General features: G+C 40.8%; 1 protein-coding gene and 1 long non-coding RNA gene across 2 annotated transcripts; both read right to left on the bottom strand.

The window, feature by feature from the left end:
• Nucleotides 1-15,203: 15,203 nt before the first annotated feature.
• Nucleotides 15,204-27,099, bottom strand: LOC105891659 (tumor necrosis factor receptor superfamily member 14-like). Its single transcript, XM_042707541.1, has 6 exons — nt 26,351-27,099; nt 26,101-26,226; nt 25,796-25,945; nt 15,554-15,641; nt 15,325-15,455; nt 15,204-15,220 (listed from the first exon to the last, which is right to left on the bottom strand). The coding sequence occupies exons 1-6, from the start codon at nt 26,466-26,468 to the stop codon at nt 15,204-15,206; spliced, it is 630 nt and encodes a 209-aa protein (XP_042563475.1). The 5' UTR covers nt 26,469-27,099.
• LOC116220366 lies at nt 24,756-25,075 on the bottom strand. The gene is made up of 2 exons (XR_004163612.1): nt 24,924-25,075; nt 24,756-24,823 (listed from the first exon to the last, which is right to left on the bottom strand). It is a non-coding gene; the product is annotated as an uncharacterized LOC116220366 (long non-coding RNA).
• Nucleotides 27,100-27,861: the final 762 nt, after the last annotated feature.

Here is a 27,861-nt window from a genome sequence, read left to right as displayed (position 1 = left end):
TGTCCCCAATGCTCTCACTGTACCCCTACAACTGCACCTCCAGGGACCAGACTGTTTTTATTCCTGACCTCTGACCTTTCCAGAAGACACAAGTCATCAGCCTCATCTGAGATGGCCACAAGGCTCCATATCGGCGGGGTATTGAACATCTGATCCACTGATTTAATGCAATCAGAAGAACATGGAGCTGAGCACACTACACATGGAGCTGAGCACACTACACATGGAGCTGAGCACACTAAACATGGAGCTGAGCACACTACACATGGAGCTGAGCACACTACACATGGAGCTGAGCACACTAAACATGGAGCTGAGCACACTAAACATGGAGCTGAGCACACATGGAGCTAAGTACACTAAACATGGAGCTGAGCACACATGGAGCTGAGCACACTACACATGGAGCTGAGCTCACTAAACATGGAGCTGAGCACACTAAACATGGAGCTGAGCACACTAGACATGGAGCTGAGCACACTACACATGGAGCTGAGCACACTAAACATGGAGCTGAGTACACTACACATGGAGCTGAGTGTGAGGGGGAATCTCCTAACACTACACCATCGCCACATTCAGCACTCCATGGAAACCGTCACGTTTCTGGGGTCTAATATCACTCAGAACCTGAGGTGGGAGACATACACTCCACATACTCAAAAGGCAAAACACAGAGGGTGTGCTTTCTGCATCTGAGGAACTCTGGAAGAGGAACGCTGCCACAATAAATATTGTGTCAGTATGACACTGCAGTCATGTGTCCTAACAGGACAGCCATGGAAGAAATAAACCATTGTTCCTCCCTGTGACATTAGAAAATACTGAACAGAGTCATTGGTGCGGTCATGGGTATCGCCTACCTGTCCCTACAAGCAGGGATAATCACAACCTACAACACACCTCTATGTGTACGCTAAAACACATGACACATGCTCTTTCCACACACAAGCTTGCAGTGTCAAGTTATTTCATCTTATGTTTGGTTATTTTTCTGTGGACATCTCCACTTTCATGTTATATAGCGCTGACACTGTACAAATGCTCTAGAATTTCTCTAAAATGTCTATTTTGCTAACTAACTTGTGTCTTGGCACAGTTCCTCTGAACATTTAGCTGACACGCTGAGGTCAAATGGACTTCTGCTTTCACTGTAGCAATCACTGACCCACAGCACCTCAAGCTTGCAGTGTCACATGTCAGCGTTTATTTTTGTGTTTCACTATGTGAGCGTTTCATTCTGTCCTCTAAGTGAGACAGACATCAGGCCCAGTCTTGTCTGGGAAATAAACATTGACAAAACTCTATAAGGTTTCAATTTCAATAAGGTTTTCGATAAGGAATAAAAAATAAATAAGATTATGGCTGGATTGAGACTGGAGAACCCTAGTGTATAGGTGGTATACATACGGATTTAAATATTTGTACTCGTACAATACAGAAGATCACTTTGAATAAACGTTTCTGCTGAATGAATAAATATTAATATTTGTACTACACCAATCACTTAGAAACAGATCATATCTACACAGTTGCCTGTGGATGGTTCCTTTGTGACTGTTTATATAAACATGACTAAAGTACAGGAAGGTTGGGGAAATTCCACTGATAGCCCTCTTGGATCACAAGTTAAATGATCATAATATTCAATAACTATCTACCCCCACACACACACACTCAGATCTGATGAAGGTGAAACAATAACTGCATGTCTGACAAGCAACAGATCATGTAGATGCTTGAGTAAGAAGACTAATAAATAAAATAAAACATCCATTGAGCTCATCTGTACAGGGTCCAATTATTTTGTAGCCTAGATGAAGAATACTGTTATCTGATTTTAAGGCTCAAAGGTTTTGATAACCAATGGTATCAACAGTCATAAATGTGTGGGTTCAAAGCAAAGGTTAAAGCAATCACTACACAGTGCAAGTAGGCTAGAGACACATTTCCTGTATTTAAGTGGGTCTGTGAAAGGAAAACGACATTAACAAACAAATATTACATCTCATGGTGATATCACATGTTCAGTTTACAGCAATCCATTCAATGGACCAAGAGCTGTAAGTGGTCACCCGCTTCCTCAAGGGAGTCTTTTCTGTTGAGCTTTCTGACAGTGAGTGTTGTTAGTAGGTAACCCCAATAAAGAAAAAGATGGCAAGCCACAGCTACAAAGTGAATGGGGTTTAATTGATGAATTATCATCTGCCGAGCTAATTGTTAATCAATAAAGTGCTAAAAATACAAAGTGCTGAAGTGCTGCAGATACTTTCAGAGTAAACATGTAAGGAACGGGTCCCCAGATAGAGCGTAATAATAATTACTGATGTTCACAGTGCGGCCTTGAGGACAATAGATTGATAAATGATCAGGGTTTCTCTCCATTCATTCGGCTGTTTGTTTGTGTTTTTGTCCATTTCCTTCTTCCTTCTTTGTACATGTTCATACATAACCCTTGCTTTACTGGAAAGTCTTGAGTTACTTTATTGAATGCATATAATGATTTTATACGTCTCAGTGGGGATTTTATTGCTCGGAGTGTTTTAGGTACTTTTCCAGCTGTTCCTTGTGCTCCTGCTCCTTTAAGAAAAAGACAACAGGGGTCCAAAAGGTCTGATTCTTTCCTGCTTTTCTTAACAAACTCTGGAACATGGACTTGGGACGGCACAGTCTTGTGTGTCCTGGCCTCCCCATCCTCCAGTAGTCCAGTGTGGCTCCTTCAGAAAGAGCATAAGCTCCTTCATGAAGACCGTCAGGATCGAGTTATAACATCCTCATCCAGCAAGAGGTGTTCTTATCATGGTATGCAGGTCCCCACTCTGGCATCTCAGGCCAGCAGTCTCTGCAATAGTGAGGTGGTGTAGCACAGCATTAATAGAGAGGTGGCACTGTGGTCAGTTTGTCCAGAAGGAGAACAAGTCATTTGGCAGTCCTGTCTGGTTCAGTCTGTTCAATAAGCACCTGGAAAGAAACAAACTGGATGAGATCATGTATTACTCTTTGAACTTGTCCACAAAATATTAATTCAAACTCCATGTAAGACAGCCCGAATTTGTGGTCTGGGGAATACTGAATAGGAAATATACCTAATATACACAAAGAGGACAGTGTCAGCGAAAGCATGAGATTCTGGCTGTTCCTCAGGAAGATACCTGCAGTAGGAACCACAGGAACAGCCAGAATCTCATACTTTTGGTAACACAGTATTCTCCTACAAGAGTTGATTGGACTTGTTGTCCTAAGAAATGGATCATCTTATGACACTGACTGATGTCGAAGACAAAAAACTGTTGCCATAGTAGCTGGTATCAGATTCTGGCTGTTCCTGTGCTTCCTATGAGTGATATACTGCAGGTAACATCCTGAGGAACAGCCAGAATCTCATGCTTTCACAGTAACACACTATTCTCCTACAAGACAAAAAATCAAATTCAGTCAAAAAATGAGTGATAAAAAAGTAGGCTACTCACCATCACCATTATTAATATGGTCATGGCCGTTCTGATCACGTGATGGTTGCCATCCTACCACATAGTTTACTTTGTTCCTACATAAATACAAACATTATGATCAGAAAGGTAATAAAACCTGACAGAGATAGGACAGAAATGGAAATGAGCTTTAGTGAATAACTGTACCTCTGTTGTTACAGTAGGGCCTGACTTCTCTTGTGTGAAGCTTTCCAAACGTGTGTCTGCTAAACAAATTAATACAAACAAATTTGAAGGATTAAAATAGACAGTGAAACAGAAATGTTAGTTTTCATTTAATATTCACGATCATAACGTAAATATTCTGGACTGGTAATTACAATACACCAGTAAGAATAAATTAATACAAAATAACACACACAATTAATTAAGTATTTAAAAGATGTGTGTGTATGTGTATAATTTTTTTAAATTTGCTAGAAGAAAAAACTATATATTCATAAGCTTGTGTCTTTAATAATCTTCCCGACAATTGCAATCATTATAACTGTGGCCCTTAATAATAACAATAATTTAATAATAATAAACAAGAACATTCCTACCTGGTTGAGCTGTTCTTGTCCTCTTCCTTCTATTATATATAAATAGCACAGCCCCACATGTAACAGCTAGGACTGCAACACCAGCTAGGACACCAGCTACAATGGCAACAGTGTTTTGTCTTTGACCACAATCAGTGTCATAAGAAGATGATCCTTCTCTTAGTACAACAAGTCCATTCAACTCACACCTACAGAGATCACATAAATAGTTTTACATTAAACATTTTAGATACACGAGTAAATAACTTGGTGTGTAATCCTTGCTAAACTTGGAACATCCCAAGTTAATTAACGTACTGTGTGTGTGGTCTGCAGGATGTGAATGATCCATCCGAGTATTTTTCGCCTACACAGTCAGCACACACAGTATTTGTGGTTGCTGTACCTGCATGGACAGACAGAAATAAAGGAAAACACACATCATCCACTATGGACACATGGTGATGGTCATTTCTAATACCACAGATGAATGGAGACTCTGTCAGAGAATGGCGTTCAACCAGGAACAAGATTTAATTCTTTACAATGATGCGCATCAAGGGAGAGAAGAAGGTTTCACATGAAGATTCCCCCACGTCTCTAATCAGACAAGGGTTGAACCAGACTGAGTTCAAGTATCCTACCAGGTGGACAGAAGGGGGTGTTAATCAATAGTCCCAACCCTACATGAATATGTATGAGACGACTACTCTGATACAGAAACTGCCATAATGTCTGCTCACAGAGAAGGCGGAAAACACCAGGGGTGTCAAACTCAAATACACAGAGGGCCAAAATGAAAAACTGCGTCCAAGTCGAGGGCCGGACATATTCAATATTTATTTAAAAAAAAAAAGATATATTATATATTTTCATATGTAAACATGAACTTAAGTTGAACATAGGCCTATTGAATCTGGGACCACCAGCCTAAAGCGTAGGCCTATTAGTTATTGCCTATAAACACAGAGATCAAATTTCAAAATAAAATAAACATTAGTAGCAATCATTTCTTATGCCTCTCTTTTCAGCTGTGGTCAGTCCAACAAGTTTGTCCCAAGGCAGCCCCATTTACACATTTGGATACCTCTACAAAGAGATCTGTCCCGTAGTTGTGCCATGCATTCATTTAAATCCCAAAAGTTCCTCTATAACGCACAGTTATAGTCGAGTCGAGTCCACTCCACAGATGAAGATTGACAGCTGGGCAGTATCAGATGTGTCACTGCTCTCATCCACAGGAAGGGAGTATGCGATGAAATCTTTTCCCTTTCCCATCAGCTGTTGCTGTAGATCGGTGGCAAGGTCACAGACTCAATCAGCAACGGTGTTTCTGTTCAGGCTTTTAACACATTTAAAAATCCTTGCCTTTCATCAGGGCACACGATGTTGTGAACTTTAATCATGCAGTTCTTGAAAAATTCTCCCTCTGTAAAGGGTCGGTCTGCTATAGCGATCTCCAAGGGAGAGACACAGACATTTTACTCCTACAGAGCTCAACCTAAGAATCTTCTAACTTAGCTATTGGAACATTTCAGTTATATGTACTCTGAGTATAGGGGTGTCACCCTGTATTCATGAGGCCCAGGGCCATCAAGGCACTTTGATTTGACCAAGAGGAAGGGAGTTACCACATATCACACCTCACTCCTCACTCAGGTCAAACCATCATAAGTATATTCACCCAGAAATGCTTACAACAGTTATAACTAGATATAAGATGTATTAAATTATTGACTATGGTATATTATTATAAACTCTGAACCTTAAATTCTGATTTTTTCAGCTACTTCAATAAAGCTTGCCTTCACAGCAGCCTCACTTTGTGATTTGGCTTTTATAAACACAGTCTGCTGTGACACCAGCCTTCTTTTCAACTCCTTACCTTCTGGAGCTTCAGTTTCATGTCCATTTGTTTATACTTGTCTTGGTGTTTCGTTTCATAGTGCCGTCTTAAATTATATTCTTTCATTACAGCCACATCGCCCTTAGATTTGCCCTTTACATCGGTAAACATATATTCTGCCTCCCACCTCTCTTGAAAACCCCTGTTTTCAAAGTCCACCTTTCGTTTGGACATTTTTTGGGGGGAGAGAGACAGGCCGCATACTAAACTTTGACTTCAGGTGATGAGGCTGCAGATAGTGGGGCAAGGTCTCCCGCTTGCGGGCCTACATTGACGTAGGCTACCAACGCGGTGGCAGTGCATTGTGGGACTTGCAGTATTAGTGGTGTGTGCGACATACCAGGTGGCCGCGGCATGCCAACTCTGATAGACATTAGATATTATCTGGCGGGCCAAATAAAATTACACCGTGGCCCATTCAAATCAATGGAACTTTTTGCAACATTCAGAGGAGCCAACGTGCCGGATGAAATCGCTTGGCGGGCCGGATCTGGCCCGTGGGCCTTGAGTTTGACACATGTGGTCTAACCTGGCTGGTTGACGTACTTCCTTCTGTCTCTATAGGGTAATTACAGAGGATTGTCTAACCTGTCTGGTTGATGTACTGCCCTGGTGAGCACTTTGTGTGTTCCACAGCTCCTCGGCAGCCATCTTTGATTGGGTCAGTACAGTAGTGACCTTCCAGAGGCTCACAGAGTGTGTCTGAAGTGGAGCTGCACGCCCTCTTCACTCTTAGACCTGCACCTATATTAGGAAATACATTGATTACAAAATTGATTGAAAAACATTTGAATTTCAGTCAACAGTGCAAATACTTTACATAAATAATATACATAAAATGAACAAAAATAAAAACTAATAAGGAACTAAATACAAAACTGCTGCAATATTTGACTTACTCAAGTCACAAACTGTGCAGGATCTACAGGACGGCAGTCCATTGGGTGCATCAGTGTAGGTAGATGATGTGCATGGAACACATGTCGTACTGGTGAACTCTGTGCAATGTCTCCGCACATAATAACCTTTAATGAATAAATAAGTAGTTAATATGTCAAACATGGGTTTATCTCACTGATGCAACATGAAGAAAGCTCTAACGAAGGAGCATGTCATGTACTATGACACAGTTACTACTGCTACTTACCAAGACCACACATAGGGCAGCATTCCTGCCCTATAAGATATTCAGCTCGACCACAGGCAGGAGAGACCCCAGACACGGTCAGCAGGATCATCAGAACTATAATCACCAACTTGACCATAATTTCACCATCAACTTTGGGTCAAGCTGACGCAAGATGGCGTTCACAAAGCTGTGCAACAAACTCATGTCCTACAGTTTCCCCGATGTATCTGTCAAACCAATGAAGAGACCATTTATTTCATTGTCCTCCTAATTTTCTAATTTCTAGTTTAATTCAGCTTTTCTATTGTCAGGGCTCTTTACATAACTGTAATACCAACTCCTACAAATGCATGTGTCAGATTGGTACAAGTTAGAACAGATATGAAACGGCCATTAAAATAAGCTTTAATGGCAGGTATGTTAACACCCACAAAAAATGTGGCTCTGTATATTGTTTTAAGGGCCACCAATGACTAGACACTATACAATATACAGATTAGGTACATATTACATATAGATAATATAAAAAGAAACAATATCCTGAAAATAAAGTGTAAGTGTGAACAGTAGACAATAGGATGCATTTTTAAACAGCGGGAGGTAGTGATGACACTCACGACTCGCACTCAGAAAAAGACAATGAAAATACCATGACGTGAACGCAACGAGAAAAAAGAATATACAGACTATAAACAACAGATAATGAAGGACAGGTGAAAACAATCAAAGAATAGGTACGTCTCAGTAGATATCACTGTTCTTATGTTTGATGGCTCTGGCATACAGAGGGGCTGCCAGAAGAGAAGAAGTTTGAAGAGGTTGTGTTCAGGGTGGGAGGCGTCTGTGGTGATTTATTTTGCCTGTTCCTGTTTTCTTAGGTGTAAAAGTCCTGTAGGGTGGGCAGGGGGAACTAATGATCTTTTCCACAGTCATGGTGTGTTCCTGTGGTTTGAGAACCACATGTATCTTCCATTCCTGTTATTGTCCTTCTCTATATCACGTGGTGTCAATCATTTGTCACATGGCATCACATGTCTGCCTCAGAGAGATCCCCATAGTCCTGATAATATACTCCTCATGATATTCATTAGAGAGGAACTGTGCACTAAAATGTATGTTGCATTTAAAAGAACTCAAGGACAAAATGGAAAAGCATATCTTTCCAAATTCACTCAGTAAAAAGAAAACGAAAAAACATAAAAAGCCCACTGTGCTCACATTCAGTCCTTGGGTTTGTTTTGTAACAGCAGATATGACACTCCTTTTGTTTATTAGAGAATTGCCCATTTGACCTCTCTACACACACTCTATACTTTAAAGGCCGCAGGGAACAGTTATGAAGGATATTATCTAGTTCATAGCCATTTCTCATGTGATTTAAAACTCAAACTCATTATAGACCTGTTCAGCTCAAAATGCATCAGTGTGTGAACCAAGACACAAGACAACTATCAGGAATGACAAGAATGCAGCCAAGAGACAAAGGCTCTTCCATGACATGACATGAAATCTTCATTAATCTTAATAATGTCATAATAATAACTGACCTGGTAAGCCTGTTAACAGGCTAACATGTATTACAATAGAGATAACAAAAATGAAGGCGCTGCACCGAGTATGAAACTAACCTTGAACTTTGGACACTTTGGACACTTTGGAACTCAAATAAACTTCCTTCTAACACACTGTTTCAGTAAGGGTTAAGATGACTCTTCTAGAAAAAAAAAAGTGTTTGCTGTTTTTTGCATTGGTGCAACTGTTGAAGAGCCATGTTGTTTGAGGAGTGTCTTGATTTGAACCTGTTTTTGTAATCTATAATGTGAATTTAATGCAATATATAATGACATAATAGAATTTGGATGGAATTTCAGAGTTTCAGAATGACAATAGGGTGAGCAGCTTGGATTTACTCTCAGTTTTGATATCAGATACCAGAATTCCCCTAAAGCAGACAACCTTCCTTGGATACGGGTTGATGTTGTTGGTTTCTAGTAAAGGTAAAGACTTACGTAATCGACGAGCTGCTGGTTTGTTACCTCTTGCGGGAGTCGACAACAACGTCTGAGTTTAAATCCATGGTATGGACGATGACAAAATTAAAATCTCTCACTGAATGAAAGAGTTAAACCATATTTTAGTAGGATATTAAACTAAGGTAGATAGCAATCGCGGTTAAACGTAAAGTTGGCCTCCACAGCAGGCACGGCGCCGTCAGAAATCAAAAGCCCCATGATCGCACGTTGTATGTCCAAAATGTTGATCTGCGTTATGGCACAGCTCACAAGAAGTCGAGTCTACAGTGGTGCAAAAGTCTAGAGTGATTGTTATGGTGAATGATCCAGAGTCTGTAGGCTGAATAGTCCCGAGTCTACTGTACACTCTAGACCAATCAGAACGCGTCTACAGACTCAAAACAATACTCGGCAACGCATTCAGGTCATGCATAGGAGTTATCTTACTTTTGAACATGCCAGTGTTATTGTATCGCGTAGTATTGTCCTTAGCTTCTTTCCTTTTGGGGACGTTTGTTTGGCGAGGTGTATTGATTTAAATCTTGGCGCCGTGCTTGTTTTCGGAGCAGGAACTGTATGTACCAATCATTAAGAGATTATTACTTCGAATACCGTGTTATGAGGAGATGTTCAGTTTGCAAAAAACAAATGCTATACAATTTGTCATTTATTTAAGTGTAAATGTACTGATTACAATTAATGAAATATAATTTAAACCATTCTTGTATGGGTCCCATTGTTGCATTCATTTATTGACATTCCACAACGCACTGTTACTTGTAGCACTGACCACTTTATTGACAAAAAAACAACAGAACAGCACTATTTTTAGACAAACTATCATTGAACACGCTAAAGAATTTAAAAAAGTACTGAAAAATAAAAATATTTACAATATGTACAGGGCAATATATTCAATTCAATTCAATTCAATTCAATTCAATTTTATTTATATAGTGCCATAACAATACAATTGTCTCTAGGCGCTTTACAGAGTCCAGAGCCTGAGTGTATATATATATATATATATATATAGCACACTCCTCCAAGCTGTCAACAACAGAGGTGAATTGTTCGTAGCTGTCGTACACTTGGTTGTCCAGGCCTTGTGATGGGGACATCTTTTTACAGGGCAGAAACTCTTTTTTTTGTATTTTTTATGTCCCTGGGTTGGCTGGTCATAGATTGTACAGGCCAGTAGATTTTGGACACCCGACAGTTTGGTTCCTACATCTGATGGGTGCTCCTTCAGTGCACGCTTGTAGTGCGTAGCTCTTGCCCAGACCGAGGGACTGCCAGTGCTGTGCTAGAGGAAGGACCGATAAAGACAGAGCAGCAATGGTAGGGGTTGCCTGACTGGCAGGCATCGTGGGCCCTGTGGAGGGGCCCGGTATCTCAGGGGTAGTTAGAGATGCAGACAGGGAGGGCACAGGTCTGGTGATGGTAGAGGTAGCGGGGGTTCTTCTCACCGGCAGCAGAGGCAGGTGGCAGTGGTGGTTGAGGCTGGGAGAGCAGCTTCATTATACAGGTCCTTCCCCTTTACACCTCTGTCCCTGTCGTGCTGGGTGTGGGCACATACTCCATCAGGGGGTAGTCTGGTGGAAGGGGGACTGCTGGATGGTGAACAGCCCTCTTTCTGTGTCCTCTTTGAGCCAGGATAAGTCCACAGATGGGATGCCATTGGGGTTTTCCCACAGACGCATCCAATTTTCTAGCTCCACCTGGGACACACATATAAACGCTTAACGACAGTTGGTTATTATTGTGTACAAGGTCATGTTAAAACATAAAACCAATTTACAGAAAAACATTTTGTTCTCATTTATACTGCTTGCATATCATGTGAGGATCACTTACAAGGGAGTCAGTCTGAGCCCGGGATGTGGACGAAGACTCAGTGGGCTGGCTAGCAGATATGTACTGCTTGGACCGGACAGTGGTGACCTCAGGCTGCGTGGGCCGGACAGCGGTGGCCTCTGACTGCATGGGCTGGACAGCAGTGGCCACGGGCTGCTTGTGCTTGGACTTGTGCTTGTGCTTGTGGCAGACAGCAGTGGCCTCTGACTGCATGGACTCATCTCTGGGCTGGGACTTCAGAGACTGACTACTGGACTGCTTGACCGACCGAGTCTAAGAATTTACCAAAGAAAGTAGGTCTGTATTTTGAATTATACGTGTATATATATAAAAAAAAACTTTGATGCCTATTAACTGTAACTCACTTACCTTCCACAGACTGGCTTGCAGCTAACAGTGCAGTCTCATCACCTGGCCATGACAGTTCACACTTGGGGTTGCTGGACAACAAATGTAATGTAACTATCTATATTTTGTGACGTACCAGTTTTTAAATACCAATAATTGGTTTGTTTACCTTTGTCTCCTCGTGTCTGACTCCCCCCTTGATTGTCTGCCCCACCTTGATTGTTTCCACCTGTCCCTCATTATGGATTGTATCCAGTCTGTGTATTCCTGTTTCTTGTTGCGTTCACGTCATTGTATTTTCATGGCATGTTCATTGTCTGTTTTGCTCATTGTCAGCGATCATTGTTATTTCCTCGTGTTTCCAGCGATCAGCTTTTTTCTCCTTGTTAATTGATTTACTCGTGCTTCCGACCTCTGCCTGTACAACGTTTACCCCTTTGCCTTTGCCCTTGTTGGATTGTTTGCCTGAATACTGGACTGCCTACCCGTGTAACGAACCATGGCAAGTAAAAGTTTATTCTCTCTCCCCATCGCTGTGTCCAAGTCAAGCATTTGAGTTCTGTACATCACTACTACGTTTCATCAAGTCCTTCTCCCCTTTTGGGCCATGGTGAGAAGGAGGAGGGATTTCACCCTCTCACAATGATGCCCTAGTTTTTGAATTACCAATACAGTCTTTTATATTCGAATTAGATCCTCACCCTTGGTCAGATTCCTCACCTAATCAGGAAAGTTCCAAAGGAAGAGAATTACAGGTAAATATTCACCCCTTTCTAATGTAACAGCAGTAGAGGCAATAGTTGACAGGAACAAAACATTAAAGGTACATTGTGTAATTTTTAGTGCCGTCTAGTGGTGAGCTGAATATCCTTCCCTTTACAAGTGTGTACGGGTACCTACGGTGGCCTTCAAATGCCATAACAACGCCTTTAACTTCAGGATTCATTAATCCTATATAATATTACATTTTTTTGTAATACATTTTATGCATAACATGGCATTCCATATGTGCACAATTTATTCTGCATTCACAATTGTAATGAAATAACTGACATCTGATGTAGAGACAAATTAATGTTAATGTAATTGTTTGCTACCAAGCCATGATACCATTGGATAGATTTATGTAACTAGCTAAGTTCTAACAATCTGCAAAGCATGTTGGTGGAAGTGTTATGGTAGCTGCTCAAATGTCCATCTTGCCTATTAGGCATGTGGTGCCCACTGAGGTTTGATGGCAATGAAGGTTTTGTGGGTGCAGGCAGAAGGCACTTGGCAGGGCACCAGATGTGGTCAGGATGGAGAAGTTGGAATCTTTGAAGGATCTAGAGACTACAAGAAGAAAGGGTGCATGTTTTGACAGTTAATTGCCTGTCAAGTATTCATAACCAAGAATATTGAAGCTATGTAGCTTTATTTTGTTTGCCATTTTGTGTCTGGTTGTTAACTTTGCTTTTAATGAGCCATTGGTGGTCTACTTGTCTCATTGAGAGGTCAGGGGTCATAAGAATCAGTACATTCTGTCAGTACGATCTCCTCCTGTGTGTGCCTCTCCCACTGCTCCCCACAGCAGAACACAGTGTTTGTGTGTGGAGACCCATTTCATGTTATACTGCACCCTAGTGGCCAGATCCTTCATGGATCTACAGCTTTATCTAATCTAGACCATGTTTGTGTCACAGACACGAGTGGGATATGATGGAGAAACAGATTTAAAGGTGATATTTTAACAGCAATATCCTCAGTGTTATTTAACAACAAGCTGGATCAATGCTAAACCTGTTTGTTTTCACCCTAACAATACCAGAATCAATGCATTCCTTCGACTCAGGATATGATGGAGGATCTAACTAAGAGAATACCAAATCATTTAAAATTGAATTTATAGTCAGCAATATCTTGTGTTGTGATTTAAATTATTGATACCTCTGTGTTCCAGAGAAGGGAGCAAAGACCCTCAAGGTCTCTGCTTCAGCGCTGCTACTGCCAGCCCTATCTGTCAGCATTGAGTCTGCCTTTTATAGTGGCCGTCAATACACAATCAGTTTGGTGTCAACCATCGCTGATGAGTGATCTGAAAAGTGAAGACCAGAAAGTGGACCAGGTGGACTTTTATTTAGTTGTACAGTTGACTTTTATTACCCTCGGAGTGAGTGAGTGAGAGATGAGAAACTACTAACTTATATCAATATAATGTAACTGGTATTAGAATTTGCTAGATTTTAGTGTATCAAGTTGGATGTTATAATCCTCCCCCTCTCTCTCTGTGCATGCATTCAATATCTTTTAAAACTTTCTAATGTTTTACTTTATATTTGTTTTAAATTAATACAAAAGAACTAGTATTTCCTTTAGTACATGCAAGTTATAGTTTCAGTTTTAGTACTTTCTCTCTGCATTTGGCTACATTTGTGTCTGACTGAAAGCATGTTAAAGATGCAGTGTGCGATTCGGTTTGGCGAAAGGTTGTTGAAATTTGTGCTCAACAGCCAATCGAATTTCACCTCTCCCTTCCAAGCTCCTGAAGCATCATGTTGATTGGCTGGGATTGTTTATAGTTTGGTGTGAACTACTTTGTTTGTTTCCCATTTACAGAGCCAGGGGGGTCTTCGTGGTACGTGGTTTAGTGACAAACCTGGACAAGTTAACTCAGAGTAAATGGTAAACCTCCTAATAGAAGAGCCCTCTGACGTTGTTTTGCTAGGAGAATGAACCAATGGGGGTTATTTTATTAGGAGGTTTACCACTTACTCTGACATACCAGAATTTCCCCACAGGATTAATAAAGTATTTATCTATCTATCTATCTATCTATCTTTTAAAAAAGACACCAGGGACTGATTTTCCAGGACCACCAAAAGGTCTGATTCTTCCCTGCTTTTCTTATCAAACTCAGGACTAGGACTTGGGACGCCTCAGTCTTGTGTGGCCTGGCCTCCCCATCCTCCAGTAGTCCAGTGTGGCTCCTTCAGAAAGAGCATAATCATCTTCATGAGAAAAGTCAGGTGCTGAAATGCCACAACAATATGTGTTTTGATAAGACATGAGTTATAACATCCTCATCTAGCAAGTGGTGTTCTGATCATGGTATGCAGGTCCCCACTCTGGCATCTCAGGGCAGCAGTCTCTGCAGTAGTGAGGTGGTGTAGCACAGCAGTAATAGAGAGGTGGCACTGTGGTCAGTTGGTCCAGAAGGAAAACGGGACTGCAATGGCAAGATTAAAAAACAGTTTGGGTATATGGGTTAAGAGAGAGAAAGAGATTATTGTTGCCATTTTCCTAAAGAAAATATGACTATTGTGTGGATTACATGAAAGGGTGTTTGTATATCCTTTTCACATTTAATGCCTTTATTGTCTTAGTTTAAATTCCTAAAGACAAACACAATTAATAGTGTTACCAAAAGTATGAGATTCTGGCTGTTCCTCAGGATGTTACCTGCAATATATCACTCATAGGAACCACAGGAACAGTCAGAATGTCAAGCTTTCAGTAACACACTATTCTCCTACAAGAAAGAAGTATGGTTAAAATCAAACTCAGTCAGAAAGTGAGTGGTAAAGAATTAGGCTACTCACCGTCACCATTATTATCACGTGACTGCTGCTGTATCCTCACTGCCAACAAATAATTCACGTTGTTCCTACAGAAATACAAACATTATGATCAGAAAGGCAATAAAACCTGACACAGAGAGGACAGAAATGGACATAAGCTTTAGTGAATAACTGTACCTCTTTTACAGTATGGTCTGACCCCTCTTGTGTGTCGCTTTGCAAACTTCTTTCTGTTAAACAAATAAATACAAACTAATTTGAAGAATTACAATAGACAGTGAAACAGAAATGTTAGTTTGCATTTAATATGCATTATCATGAAGTAAATATTTTCATAAATATTCTGGACTGATAATCTGATCAATATTCTAGACAATTGCAATCATGATAACAGTAGGCCTTAATATTACCAACAATATTTTTATAAGGAACATTCATATTCTTACCTTGTTGAGCTTTTCTTTTCCTCTTCCTTCTATGATATATAAATCCTACAGCCCCACATGTAGCAGCTAGGACTGCAACACCAGCTATGATACCAGCTACAATGGCAACAGTGTTTGGTTTTTGACCACAATTAGTGTCATCAGAAGATGATCCTTCTCTTAGGACAACAAGTCCAATCAACTCACACCTACAGAGATCACATACATATTTTTTTAAGATACACAAGTAAATAACTAAGTGTATAATCCTTGCTAAACTTGGAACATTCCAAGTGAATGAACGTACCTTGTGTGTGGTCTGCAGGATGTGAATGATCCATTTGAGTATGTGTCGCCTACACAGTCACCACACACAGTATCTGTGGATGCTGTACCTGCATGGACAGACAGAAATAAAGGAAAACACACATCATCCACTATGGACACATGTTGATGTTGATGGTCATTTTTAATACCACAAATTCCACTACCACTGTCAGCAAGAACACACAAGAAACAAGTTTAACATGGAGGACACAGACTTAACCAGAAACTTTTCAGTTTGAACCTAATTCTAATTAGAAGACACACTTGAACATAGTGAAGTATAATGAAAGGAGAATCATGATAGAAAATAGTGTAGAATAATGATTGACAAATATTTGGAAGATATCACTGTATTGCCTTTCTTGTTTCCTGCATCAGTGTGTGTGTGTGTGTGTGTGTGTGTGTGTGTGTGTGTGTGTGTATTCACCTCCTCTTCTAACTTTGTCATTTTGTCTCTATAGGGTAATTACTGAGGATTGTCTTACCTGGCTGTTTGACGTACTGCCCTGGTGAGCACTTTGTGTGTTCCACAGCTCCTCGGCATCCATCTTTGATTGGGTCAGTACAGTAGTGACCTTCCAGAGGCTCACAGAGTGTGTCTGAAGTGGAGCTGCACGCCCTCTTCACTCTTAGACCTGCACCTATATTAGGATATACAGTGATTATAAAGTTGATTGAAAAACATTTCAATAGCAATCAACAGTGCAAAGAATTGACCTAAATAATATACATAGAAAGCACAAAAACTAAACTAGGATGGCAAAACAAAACTGCTGCAATATTTTACTTACTTGAGTCACAAACTGTGCAGGATCTACATTTCTCCAGTCCATTGGGTGCATCAGTGTAGGTAGATGACGGGCATGGAACACATGTCGTACTGGTGAACTCAGTGCAGTGTCTCCGTACATAATAACCTTTAATGAGTAAATAAGTAGTAAATGCGTAAATCATACATGGGTTTATCTCACTGGTGCAACATGAAGAAAGCTTTAACGAAGGAGCATGTCATGTACTATGACACAGTTACTACTGCTACTTACCAGGAGCACACATAGGGCAGCATTCCTGCCCTATACGATATTCAGCTCGACCACAGGCAGGAGAGACCCCAGACACGGTCAGCAGGATCATCAGAATTATAATCACCAACTTCACCATGATTTCATGATCAACTTTGGGTCCAGCTGACGTAATGATGATGTTCACAAAGCTGTGCAACAACCTCATGTCCTACAGTTTCACCGATGCATCTGTCAAACCAATGAAGAGACCATTTATTTCACTGCCCTCTTAATTTTCTTATTTCTAGTTTCATTTGTGCTTTTCTATTGTCAGGGCTCATTACATACCAACTCCTACAAATGCATTAGTGTCAGATTGGTACAAGTTAGGACGTGTCATATGGAACGGTCATCAAAATAAGCTTCATTGGCCAGGTATGATGTGGCTCTGTATATTGTTTTAAGGGCCACCAATGACTAGACACTATACGATATACAGATTAGGTACATGTTACATAGATATATAAATAAACAAGCAATATACTGTACATAAAGTGTAAGTGTGAACAGTAGACAATAGGATGCATTTGTGTGATATAAAGGCAAGGGGGTACAGTAGAGTTCGTATGCCACACAATTTAGTATGATATTAATGTAATAGAAAATAAAACTAGAATAAGGAGAATAGGTATGTCTCAGTAGATATCACTGTTCTTATGTTTGATGGCTGTGGGATACAGAGGGGCTACCAGAAGGGAGGAAGTTGGAAGAGGTTGTGTTCAGGGTGTGAGGCGTCTGTGGTGATTTATTTTGACCGTTCCTGTTATTTTAGGTGTAAATGTCCTGTAGGGTGGGCAGGGGGCACTAATGATCTTTTCTGCAGTCCTTACTGTCCACTGCAGTCTGTTATTGTCCTGTTTAGTGGCTGATCCAAACCAGACTGGACAGAAATTAAGTTTTGTTCTTTTACTAATATCAACCAGCTTATTTGTCTTCCTGAGTCAATCTTAATTAGTCTTAAAAGTCATGATAATAACTGACCTGGTAAGCCTGTTATCAGGGCATCATGTATAATACAGATAACAGAGGTGGAAGTGCTGCGCCAAATATGAAAAATAATCAAGAACTTTGGAACTTGAAAAAAACTTCTTTCAAAATTCTGTTTAAGATTACAAAATGTTCTGTTCCACTGTCACTTTTGGACTAAGTCTCCTAAGTAGGCTAATGGTTAAGACTAATCTTCTCGAAAAATCAGTTTGTTTTTGCAACAAGGAACCAGGACTACACACAAAATGTTTGCAAAACGGATTACATTGTTAATGCCCTTTACCTGTTTAAACATGCCCTGTAAAAAGCAGTTTGCCATCAACTTCTGCTCCAATGCTTGCTAACACAATTGAGTAACAACATTTGCTCAGGGCTACTTGTGAGGAGTATAATGTTGATATTTAAAACTTTGACCAAGATATCAGATTGGCCACTTGCTAGATGATGAGTGTTTTCCTATGGTGGCACACCATCACAGTAGGCCTAATGGTGTTTCTGCCCCGGTGTCTCACTCTGACTCCACCTTCCCACTCCTCACATAAACAGCTGGGATCAGTTTAAAGGGCATTTTCACCACTGACAACACTAATTATATTCGTTATTGGTGGCATATTGCAGACAAGTCTCAGAATAACAATTGGTTGAGCAGCTTGGTTTTACTTTCAGTATTATATTGACCAGTTATAATTCACTATTCAGGCCGAAAGGCAAAAGGAAAGTAATGCAACGTAAGAAATAAAAAAGAATCCCCCTAATGCAGACAAAGTCAAAAACCATAAACCATATTTGAGTAGAATCTTAAACTGAGGTTAAACGTCAAGTTGGCCTCGACAGCAGGCAGAGCGCCAGCATTTAAATAAAACACACCTCAGAGCCTTACAGACCAAGCACACTCAGAACACCTCAGAAAAAAAGAATGAAGATGAAGACAATCATTTACCAACTCCCACAAGTTGCGATTGGCCTCCTTGCCATTGCCGTTGGACATCGAACGAGTTGTAACAGATGCAACACCGCGATCACACGATAAATATGTATTCTTGGGATCTGCGTTACAGAACTACAGCTGCAACTTCCCTGCAGGAGGCTCTATTGTTGACTTTCGATTCGCCGACTTCAGCTTGGATTTACACGTAGCCTTTTGCGGTTGAAGTTCACTTTCTATTTCAGTCTGACAACGTTCATGAATAGATTGCACTTAACAGCAGACACAAAGCAGGAGGACTCGAACCACCAGATAATCTAAGAGTTTTCAAGACAAAATCGAACACACGACACCCCGACGGCTGGGTCTGCTATTTAAGGCGGGGCTTATTGCTTTTCTAAAACTGTCACTACAAATATCTGATATGGTTTCATTAAATAACGACAATTACATTTAAGAAACAAAATAGTTTAATAACAAACTGTCATTCTTCCGCCACTACAAAGTATAGTTCCTAAATAAATCGTTGCCATGCAACAGCCAGATGGAACACTTGCGATACCGACAACAAAGGGGTGCTTATTTATTCACATTAAATTGTATATCGCCATTAATAGTGCAATTGTTGAAATAGTTTTCAAACGGGCTCCTCTTTGCTGGTGCAGCGACAGGGGTATCTTGATGTTGACGCTTCAGTGTCCCAGATGATGTTGCAAGGATGTTGCTCCACTCCTTCCTCTCGCTGTAATTTGGACGCCAGTACGATTTCAGTGACAACTCGCACCTATCTATGTCCCGTCACTGCCATAATCTCTCTCCCCTCTAGGCCAGCGACAGCTTTGTAACGTCTTTCTTTCTTTGAAATATTCCATGCACAGTAATATGGAATGTTATCATAGAATGTTATGAGGACAACTTGACACGTAAAGCTGGATTTTACAACGGCATGGAACGCGATTTAGCCAATCACAATTAAGGATTGGAACAATCAGTTTTAGAATATTAGTCTTACAAGACTTCTCAGTATGTCAACGCCCATTTCGAAATACTCAGAACACAACATCAACTTCGCCTTTACTCTGTGCCATGTGCTGGTTGTGCTAATATTATGCTACGGCGATACATTTAAAATCAAACTATGAACGATCCAGGTAACAAATGTCTTGCAATGCATGCTGCGTCCGATAGAGGCTATCAAAAATGATTAGACAAATGGGCTGCCTTGTAAGCAGACACTAAGTAGGCTATCTCCCCATTACACGATACTCGAAGTAACAATCTAAAAATATATACAGCTCCTGCCCAATTTACTTGTACAACAGGAGCATTATCCTCTCTTTCAGTGAGGCGAAACGATCTATGACTATCTGGCATTTACAAGATCAATGAAATTACCACTGTTCAGACCTAGAGCGGATTCATCATGCCCACAAAATGCCACTTGTTGCTCTCCCATGTACAACAACCCACTGATTAGCCCCTTCGTTATCTCACGGTTTTTAGTTACCTGGCTATTGTGCTTTTGGACACATGACAACTGCTTGATTGGTCAATTTTTTTCTTTTACCGAATAGAAATAATGTGTTAATAATCTTTGTGCTCAATGCTGTTGAACCTTGAATTACTGAAAGTACGTCAAACACAAGTTCTTATACACAAATGAAAGGAGGAGAGACATTGTTACGATTTGCGGGTGATGTGCAGAACTCAAATACACGACTCAGAACTCAGCAGTAGAGTGAAGAATAATCGTTTTACTTAGAATGGTTCGGTACACGGGTAATCAGTCCAATATCCAAGCAAACATATCCAATAGGGCATAGACAGGAGAGTAGTCGTTGTACAGGCAGAGGTCTGAAGCACGAGTAAATCAATTTAACAAAGAAAAAGCGCTAATCGCTGGAAACACTAGGAATTCACAATGAACATAACATGTAATGACGAGAACGCAACGAGTAACAAGAATACACAGACTATATACAACACCATGGATAACGAGGGACAGGTGAAAACAATCAAGGCGGGGCAGACAATGAAGGGCAGGGGCGTGAGGAGTCAGACACGAGGAAACAAAAGGTAAACAAACACAAAACCGAAGAACACGTGACAACACAAGGGAGACAAACTAAGAAACAGAACAAGGACAGAGCACAGACCTTACAGACATGGTGCTCAAGTTCAGAATCAGGTTTTATTGGCCAAATAAGTTTGCACAAACAATGAATTTGTCTTGATGCAGTGGCTCTCAGTGTGCTTACAAATATTACACAAAATATACATCACAACACAAAACAATACAACAGTGCAAAACAATACAACAGTGCAATGGTCTAACAGTCCAATAAGTCTAAAAAAGTATATACAAGGAGGAATAGTGCAAAGAAGATGAGAGTCCAGAAAGTGCAGGAATAAATAAATACTATACGGTATGAGTATGACGGTTATACAGTAAGGGTGAAATAAATAAATATGGTTGAGGGAGTAATTGTACATTGGTTATTACGATGATCCAGAGTTATTTCACAGTGCCACAATGTGTTAGCTGTTCAGTAAAGAGACGGCGAAAGGGAAGAAACTGTTTTTGTGTCTGGAGGTTTGGCGAACAGAGATCTGTAGCGCCTACCAGAGGGGAGGAGTTGGAATAGATTGTGTCCAAGGTGTGAGGGGTCTGCAGTGATTTTTCCTGCCCGTTTCCTGACTCTGGAGGTGTACAGGTCTTGGATGGTGGGCAGGTTGGCACCGGTGATCTTTTCTGCAGACCTGACTGTCCGTTGGAGTCTGTTCTTATCCAGTTTGGTGGCCGATCCAACCCAGCCAGTGATGGATGTGCAAAGAATAGACTCAATGACTGCGGTGTAGAATAGGATCAGCAGCTCCTGAGGCAGGTTGTACTTCCTAAGCTGGCGCAGGAAGTACATCCTCTGCTGGGCTTTCTTGATGATGGTATTGATGTTGGTTTTCCACTTCAGGTTCCGGGAGATTGTGGATCCCAGAAACCTGAAGGATTCCACAGCCAACACAGTACTGTTGAGTATGGTGAGGGGGGGGGGGGGGGGGGCAGTGCTGGGGGGCTCCTCCTGAACTCCACTGTCATCGCTACGGTTTTAAGAGTGTTAAGCTCCAGATTGTTACGACCGCACCACAGGGCCAGCTGCTCAACTTCCTGCCTATATGCAGACTCATCATCATCACGGATGAGGCCGATGACTGATGTGTCGTCTGCAAATTTAAGGAGTTTAACAGATGGGTCACCTGAGGTATGTTACATTTCCACCATATATTAAAACATACAAATGTCTGAAGGAGAAGCTCACCAGCCTGGAGTAAGGCCACCACTTGGATCACTGGAGGGTGGGGGAGAGACCCAGGGAGGGCACTATCCCATCACCTTCACTTACAGATCTCACCAACACACATCAAGAATCACTGCAGTCAAGGTGCAAATACACATACAGTGCAGAATATTGGTAAAGGGGCATACAGTGGACTTGAAGGGGAAGTAAAAGGACTAATCCTTGCAGCACACAACTAATGAGGGTGTGGATCAAAACAACCAGCAGCCCTCCAGGACAGGAGCTAAATCTAAGAGGGAACTATGACAGTAAAAGTGAAAATTCAGCAAAGAAACATCAGTCAGAACATCGGACAAAAGAAATCAAGCATTTAATTAAATTCAGTTCAACTGTCAAACAAACAAAAATTATATTGAACGAAACTGTATCTGCATGCAAGGAGGAGGTTTAGACATGGAAACACATGTTGAAGTAATAGACCACTGTTTTAGTATCAGCTTTGCCTTCCTGCTGTCAACTAGGATCCACCAAGGTGGAAGTCCTTGCTGGGTGGGCCAATGGAACTTGCCATATGAATGCTATAAAGTTGTTTTCGCTCATGGTGAACATCTGTGTTGTAATGCTTATGAAACAACAAAAAAATACCTCACTCAAAGTGTGTCAGTCAAAAAAAACTAAAGTTGTACCAGCTAAAAGAGCAAAGCAGGGCCAAGAGAAAAACATGAAGAGGCTTTAATTAAATACAAACACAGGAATTCAATTACAAAAACAGGCTGGAAATGTAGGCAGGTAATCAAATCCATTTCCGAATCAAAATGTAATAACTTATAACGTTCCCTAGCAGCCAATCCGGTCCGACAGTCCACAATCCAGGAGCAAAATCAATATGCAAAGAATTCCGGGGGGGAAAAACCGTGTCAGAGGTTGAACTACTTTTCCTGTGACATGTAGGGGAGATTCTTCAAGTGAGCATTAAATTGCTCCACCACCTGCATGTTGACACCACAGAAATTAATGCAAGAATTTGGTCATTACCGACATTGTCCATGCAATAAACCGAATGCGAATCGCAGACTCTGCCTTTAAGAAAATTACTCAGGAACATGGACTTGGGACAGCACAGTCTTGTGTGCTCTGGTCTCCCCATCCTCCAGTAGTCCAGTGTAGCTCCTTCAGAAAGAGCGTAATCCTCTTCATGAGGGAAAGTCAGGTGCTGAAATACCACAAACAATATGTGTTGTGATTAGGGCTGAACGATTTGGGAAAATAATCTAATTGCGATTTTTTCCCCCCAATATTACGATTGCGATTCAATATGCGATTTTATTTTATTTTATCCTAATTTTTTTCCCAACAAATCGTAATGAATGATTTAAATATGACCAACACAATATTAGATACATTTAATGTAAAATATTATTTCCCATATTTTACATTTTTATTTAACTGCTCATTACAGAATCAAGAACAACAAATCGGTGGCTTTGCCACTGCATTTAAGTAATTTAAACAAAGTAATTGTAAGAATAAACACAAGGCATGCACTCTTTAAACACTGTGTGCAAAATTTACCATCTTAAGAAAAGATTTTTTTTTTTAGACCACGTTTTTAATCGCGAACGTTGCGGTTAGAAAATTGCGTTCTATCATATCGCGATTAAATCGTAAATGCAATTAATCGTTCAGCCCTAGTTGTGATAAGTCATGATCGAGTTATAACATCCTCATCCAGCAAGTGGTGTTCTGAACAGGTCCCCACTCTGGCATCTCAGGGCAGCAGTCTCTGCAGTAGTGAGGTGGTGTAGCACAGCAGTAATAGAGCGGTGGCACTGTGGTCAGTTGGTCCAGAAGGAGAACAGGTCATTTGGCAGTCCTGTCTGGTTCAGTCTGTTCCACAAGCACCTGGACAGAAACAAACTGGATGAGATCATGTATTACTCTTTGAACTTGTCCACCAACTATTCATTTATACTCCATGTAAGACAGCCAGAATTTGTGGTCTGGGGAACACTGAATTAATTCAGTAATCTTGCAAGCTTTTTACAAAACATTAATCTCATGATGGCTCTGACTATTAAATAAAAGAAAATAAAGTTGGTGACTGCAATGGCAAAATTATGAAATACTGAACTGACTGAAATACTCATACTCATAGTCATCTCATACTCGCTAACACACTATTCTCTTACAAGACAAATCACATTTAGAATCTGAGTGGTAAAAAAGTCGGATACTCACCGTCACCATTATTAATACAGTCATAAAAGCCATTCAGACTGTTTTGATTGATTGCTGCTTTTATTTCACATAATGCTCTTTGTTCCTATAGAAATACTAACATTATGATCAGAAAGGCAATACAACCTGACAGGACAGAAATGGACATAAGCTTTAGTGAATAACTGTACCTCTGTTACAGTACGGCCTGACTTCTGTTGTGTGTCGCATTTCAAACATGTGTCTGCTAAACAAAAAAATGAAATTTAATAATTGAAAGACCTAATTCATAATAATTTATAACTAAATGTTAGTTTGCATTTAATATTCTTATCATAAAGTAAATATTCTGGACTGATAATTACAATACACCAGTAAGATCAATTAATACAAAATTACAAACAAAATTAACAAAAATATTAAAAAGAGTGTGAGTGTGTATGTGTATAAATAAAAAAATTGTTACGAGAGAAGAAAAAAACAAGGCAATCATATCTTTTCATCAATATTCTCAACAGTTGCAATCATGATAACAGTACCTCTTAATAATAACAATCATTTAATAATAAGAAACATGAACATTCTTACCTTGTTGAGCTTTTCTTGTCCTCTTCCTTCTAAGCCATACAAATACCCCACAGGTAGCAGCTAGGACTGCAACTATGATATCAGCTACAATGGCAAAAGTGTTTTGTCTTTGACCACAATCAGTGTCATAAGAAGATGATCCTTCTCTTAGGACGACAAGTCCAATCAACTCACACCTACAGAGATCACATAAATAGTTACATTTTAGATGCATGAGTAAATAACTTAGTGTATAATCCTGGCTGAACTTGAAACATTCCAAGTGAATGAACGTACCGTGTGTGTGGTCTGCAGGATGTGAATGATCCATCTGAGTATATGTCGCCTACACAGTCACCACACACAGTATCTGTGGATGCTGTACCTGCATGGACAGACAAAAATAAAGGAAAACACACATCATCCACAATGGACACATGTTGATGGTGATGGTCTTTATTTATACCACAGATGAATGGAGAGTCAGAAAATGGTGTTAAATCAGGAACAAGCTTTTATTCTTTACAATGAAGCGCATCAAGGGAGATCCCACGAGCGCACCCACGTCTCTAATCAGACAAGGGTTGAAACAGACTGAGTTCAAGTATCCTACCAGGTGGACAGAAGGGGGGGTTAATCAATAGTCCCAACCCTACATGAATATGTATGAGACGACTACTCTGATACAGAAACTGCCATCATGTCTGCTCACAGAGAAGGCAGAAAATAACAGCATAACGGTTAGGGTAATGATCTTGCAGGCGTCTGGAACTTTAGAAAAACAAATTGCACTACCCCTGTCAGCAAGAACACAAAGTTTGACATAGAGGAAACAGACTTCACCAGAAACCTCTCTGTTTGAACTTAATTCTGATTAGAAGACCCACAAGCATATAAGATACATAAAAATAGTGAAGAATAATGAAATAAGAATCATGATATAAAATAGTAACGAACGATTGAGAAGTAATGATTCAGATTCACAACTCTTTCAGTAGCTAACATCTTACATCAACATATTGTATTTCTTGTTTCCTCCATCATCGTGTGTGCGTGTGCGTGTGTGTGTGTGTGTGTGTGTGTGTGTGTGTGTGTGTGTGTGTGTATTCACCTCCCCTTCTATCTTTGTCATTCTGTCTCTATAGGGTAATTACGGAGGATTGTCTAACCTGTCTGGTTGACGTACTGCCCTGGTGAGCACTTTGTGTATTCCACAGCTCCTCGGCAGCCATCTTTGATTGGGTCAGTACAGTAGTGACCTTCCAGAGGCTCACAGAGTGTGTCTGAAGTGGAGCTGCACGCCCTCTTCACTCTTAGACCTGCAGCTATATTAGGATATACAGTAATTATAAAGTTGATTGAAAAACATTTTTAATCAACAGTGCAAAGAATTAACATAAATAATATACATAGAATGCACAGAAAATAAACTAATTAGGAGGGCAAAACAAAACTGCTGAAATAATTGACTTACTCGAGTCACAATCTGTGCAAGATTTACAGGACGCCAGTCCATTGGGTGCATCAGTGTAGGTAGATGACAGGCATGGAAGACATGTCGTACTTTTGAACTCAGTGCAGTGTCTCCGTACATAATAACCTTTAATGAGTAAATAAGGAGTTAATAGATAAATCAGACAGGTTTATCTCACTGATGCAACATGAACAAAGCTGTAACGAAGGAGCATGTCATGAACTATGACACAGTTACTACTGCTACTTACCAGGACCACACATAGGGCAGCATTCCTGCCCTATAAGATATTCAGCTCGACCACAGGCAGGAGAGACCCCAGACATGGTCAGCTGGATGATCAGAACTATAATCACCAATTTCACCATAATTTCCTCATCAACTTTGGGTCCAATTGATATAAAGATGGCGTTCGCAAAGCTGTGCAACAACTCATGTCCTATAGTTTCACCGATGCATCTGGCAAACCAATGAAGAGACAGTTTATTTCATTGCCTCTGTAATCTTCAGTTTCAGTATAGCAGTCACCGGATCCCTGTTGCGTCAACCCCAAGAGAGAAATGATACCAATAAGTAAAGACCTCTTATGAGTAAGAAGGTACTAAAAAGTCAGAAGGTACCAGACATACGACACCGCAGCTTCTCAGCAACCGTGAGTCTTGTGAGACGCCTGTGGAATGTTTGACAACGAGGTGGGGAGCAACTGCTTCGATAAGACTTCTTGTCACTGTGGTAGAGATGTATGTGCTTATACTCAATCTCACTTCTCATTATTTATACATGGTGCTGATCTTATGGTAAGGCGATACATTTCACAGTAACGGTGTGGTTAATCACGTTGCGCCATGATAATTAGGTGTTTAATATAATATTGTATATGATATATACTGTAACAAATCACGGAAACATGTGTTATATTAGTTGTAGTTTATTTAACTAAATATAATCCTAATGTCAAGATGGCACAGGCTTTATGCCCTGGTACAGATCATTTTTTACAGGCTGCATTACCGCCACACACCTGTAAGAACTCAGTCCCAATAGAGAACAACAGACATGCAATTGGAACAACAACTGGCATGGTATATGAACATCGTTAAGCGCTAGTACATTACACACAGAACATTATGCACCCGTCGCGCGGCATTATGGGAATAACTATGCCGGCACGCTACACAGCCCCCACTAAGGCTGGTTGGTGTCCTCATCAACCCAAGTCCTTAACACAAAGTCCCTCAAATGTGCTGGCAATCAGTGTGGTTGCGGTGTGTGCCCTGCTGATGCAACAGTCGGCACAGCAGCCAGCGCAGCCTCTGGAGCTGTCGACGGGGATGGCACCGGTGTTGGTGCGTGGCCCTCTGCTTCGCAGCCCTTTCAGCTCCAGCCTGTGCCAACAGCCGGTACGGGGCCAGCCGATCATGATGGAGGATCACAACCTTCCGACGCCCTAACACCCGAACCCGGAACACCTCATCAGAGAGTCTTTCCAGTACATCACACGGCCCTACCCACTGATTCGAAAGCTTAGGTGAAATACCTTTTTTCCTTTCCGGGCAGAATACCCACACCTTGTCACTGGTGTGGAACTCTTGCCCATAAGCTCGCTTCTGTCGAACTCCAACAGCGCACATTGTCTGTCTGGCCATTTCATGCACTTCTCGCAGCCTCTCACGCAACTGCCTGTAGTATTCCATCCCAGGTTTTCCTTCAATCTCTGGCTCCCGAAACATTAGGGCTGCGGGGGTGCACTTCATCGAGTCC

The sequence above is a fragment of the Clupea harengus genome, chromosome 4 (assembly GCF_900700415.2).
Source record: "Clupea harengus chromosome 4, Ch_v2.0.2, whole genome shotgun sequence".
NCBI classification, from domain to species: domain Eukaryota; kingdom Metazoa; phylum Chordata; class Actinopteri; order Clupeiformes; family Clupeidae; genus Clupea; species Clupea harengus.
Note: the sequence above shows the minus strand (reverse complement) of the source record. Positions and strands in the feature narration are given on the sequence as shown.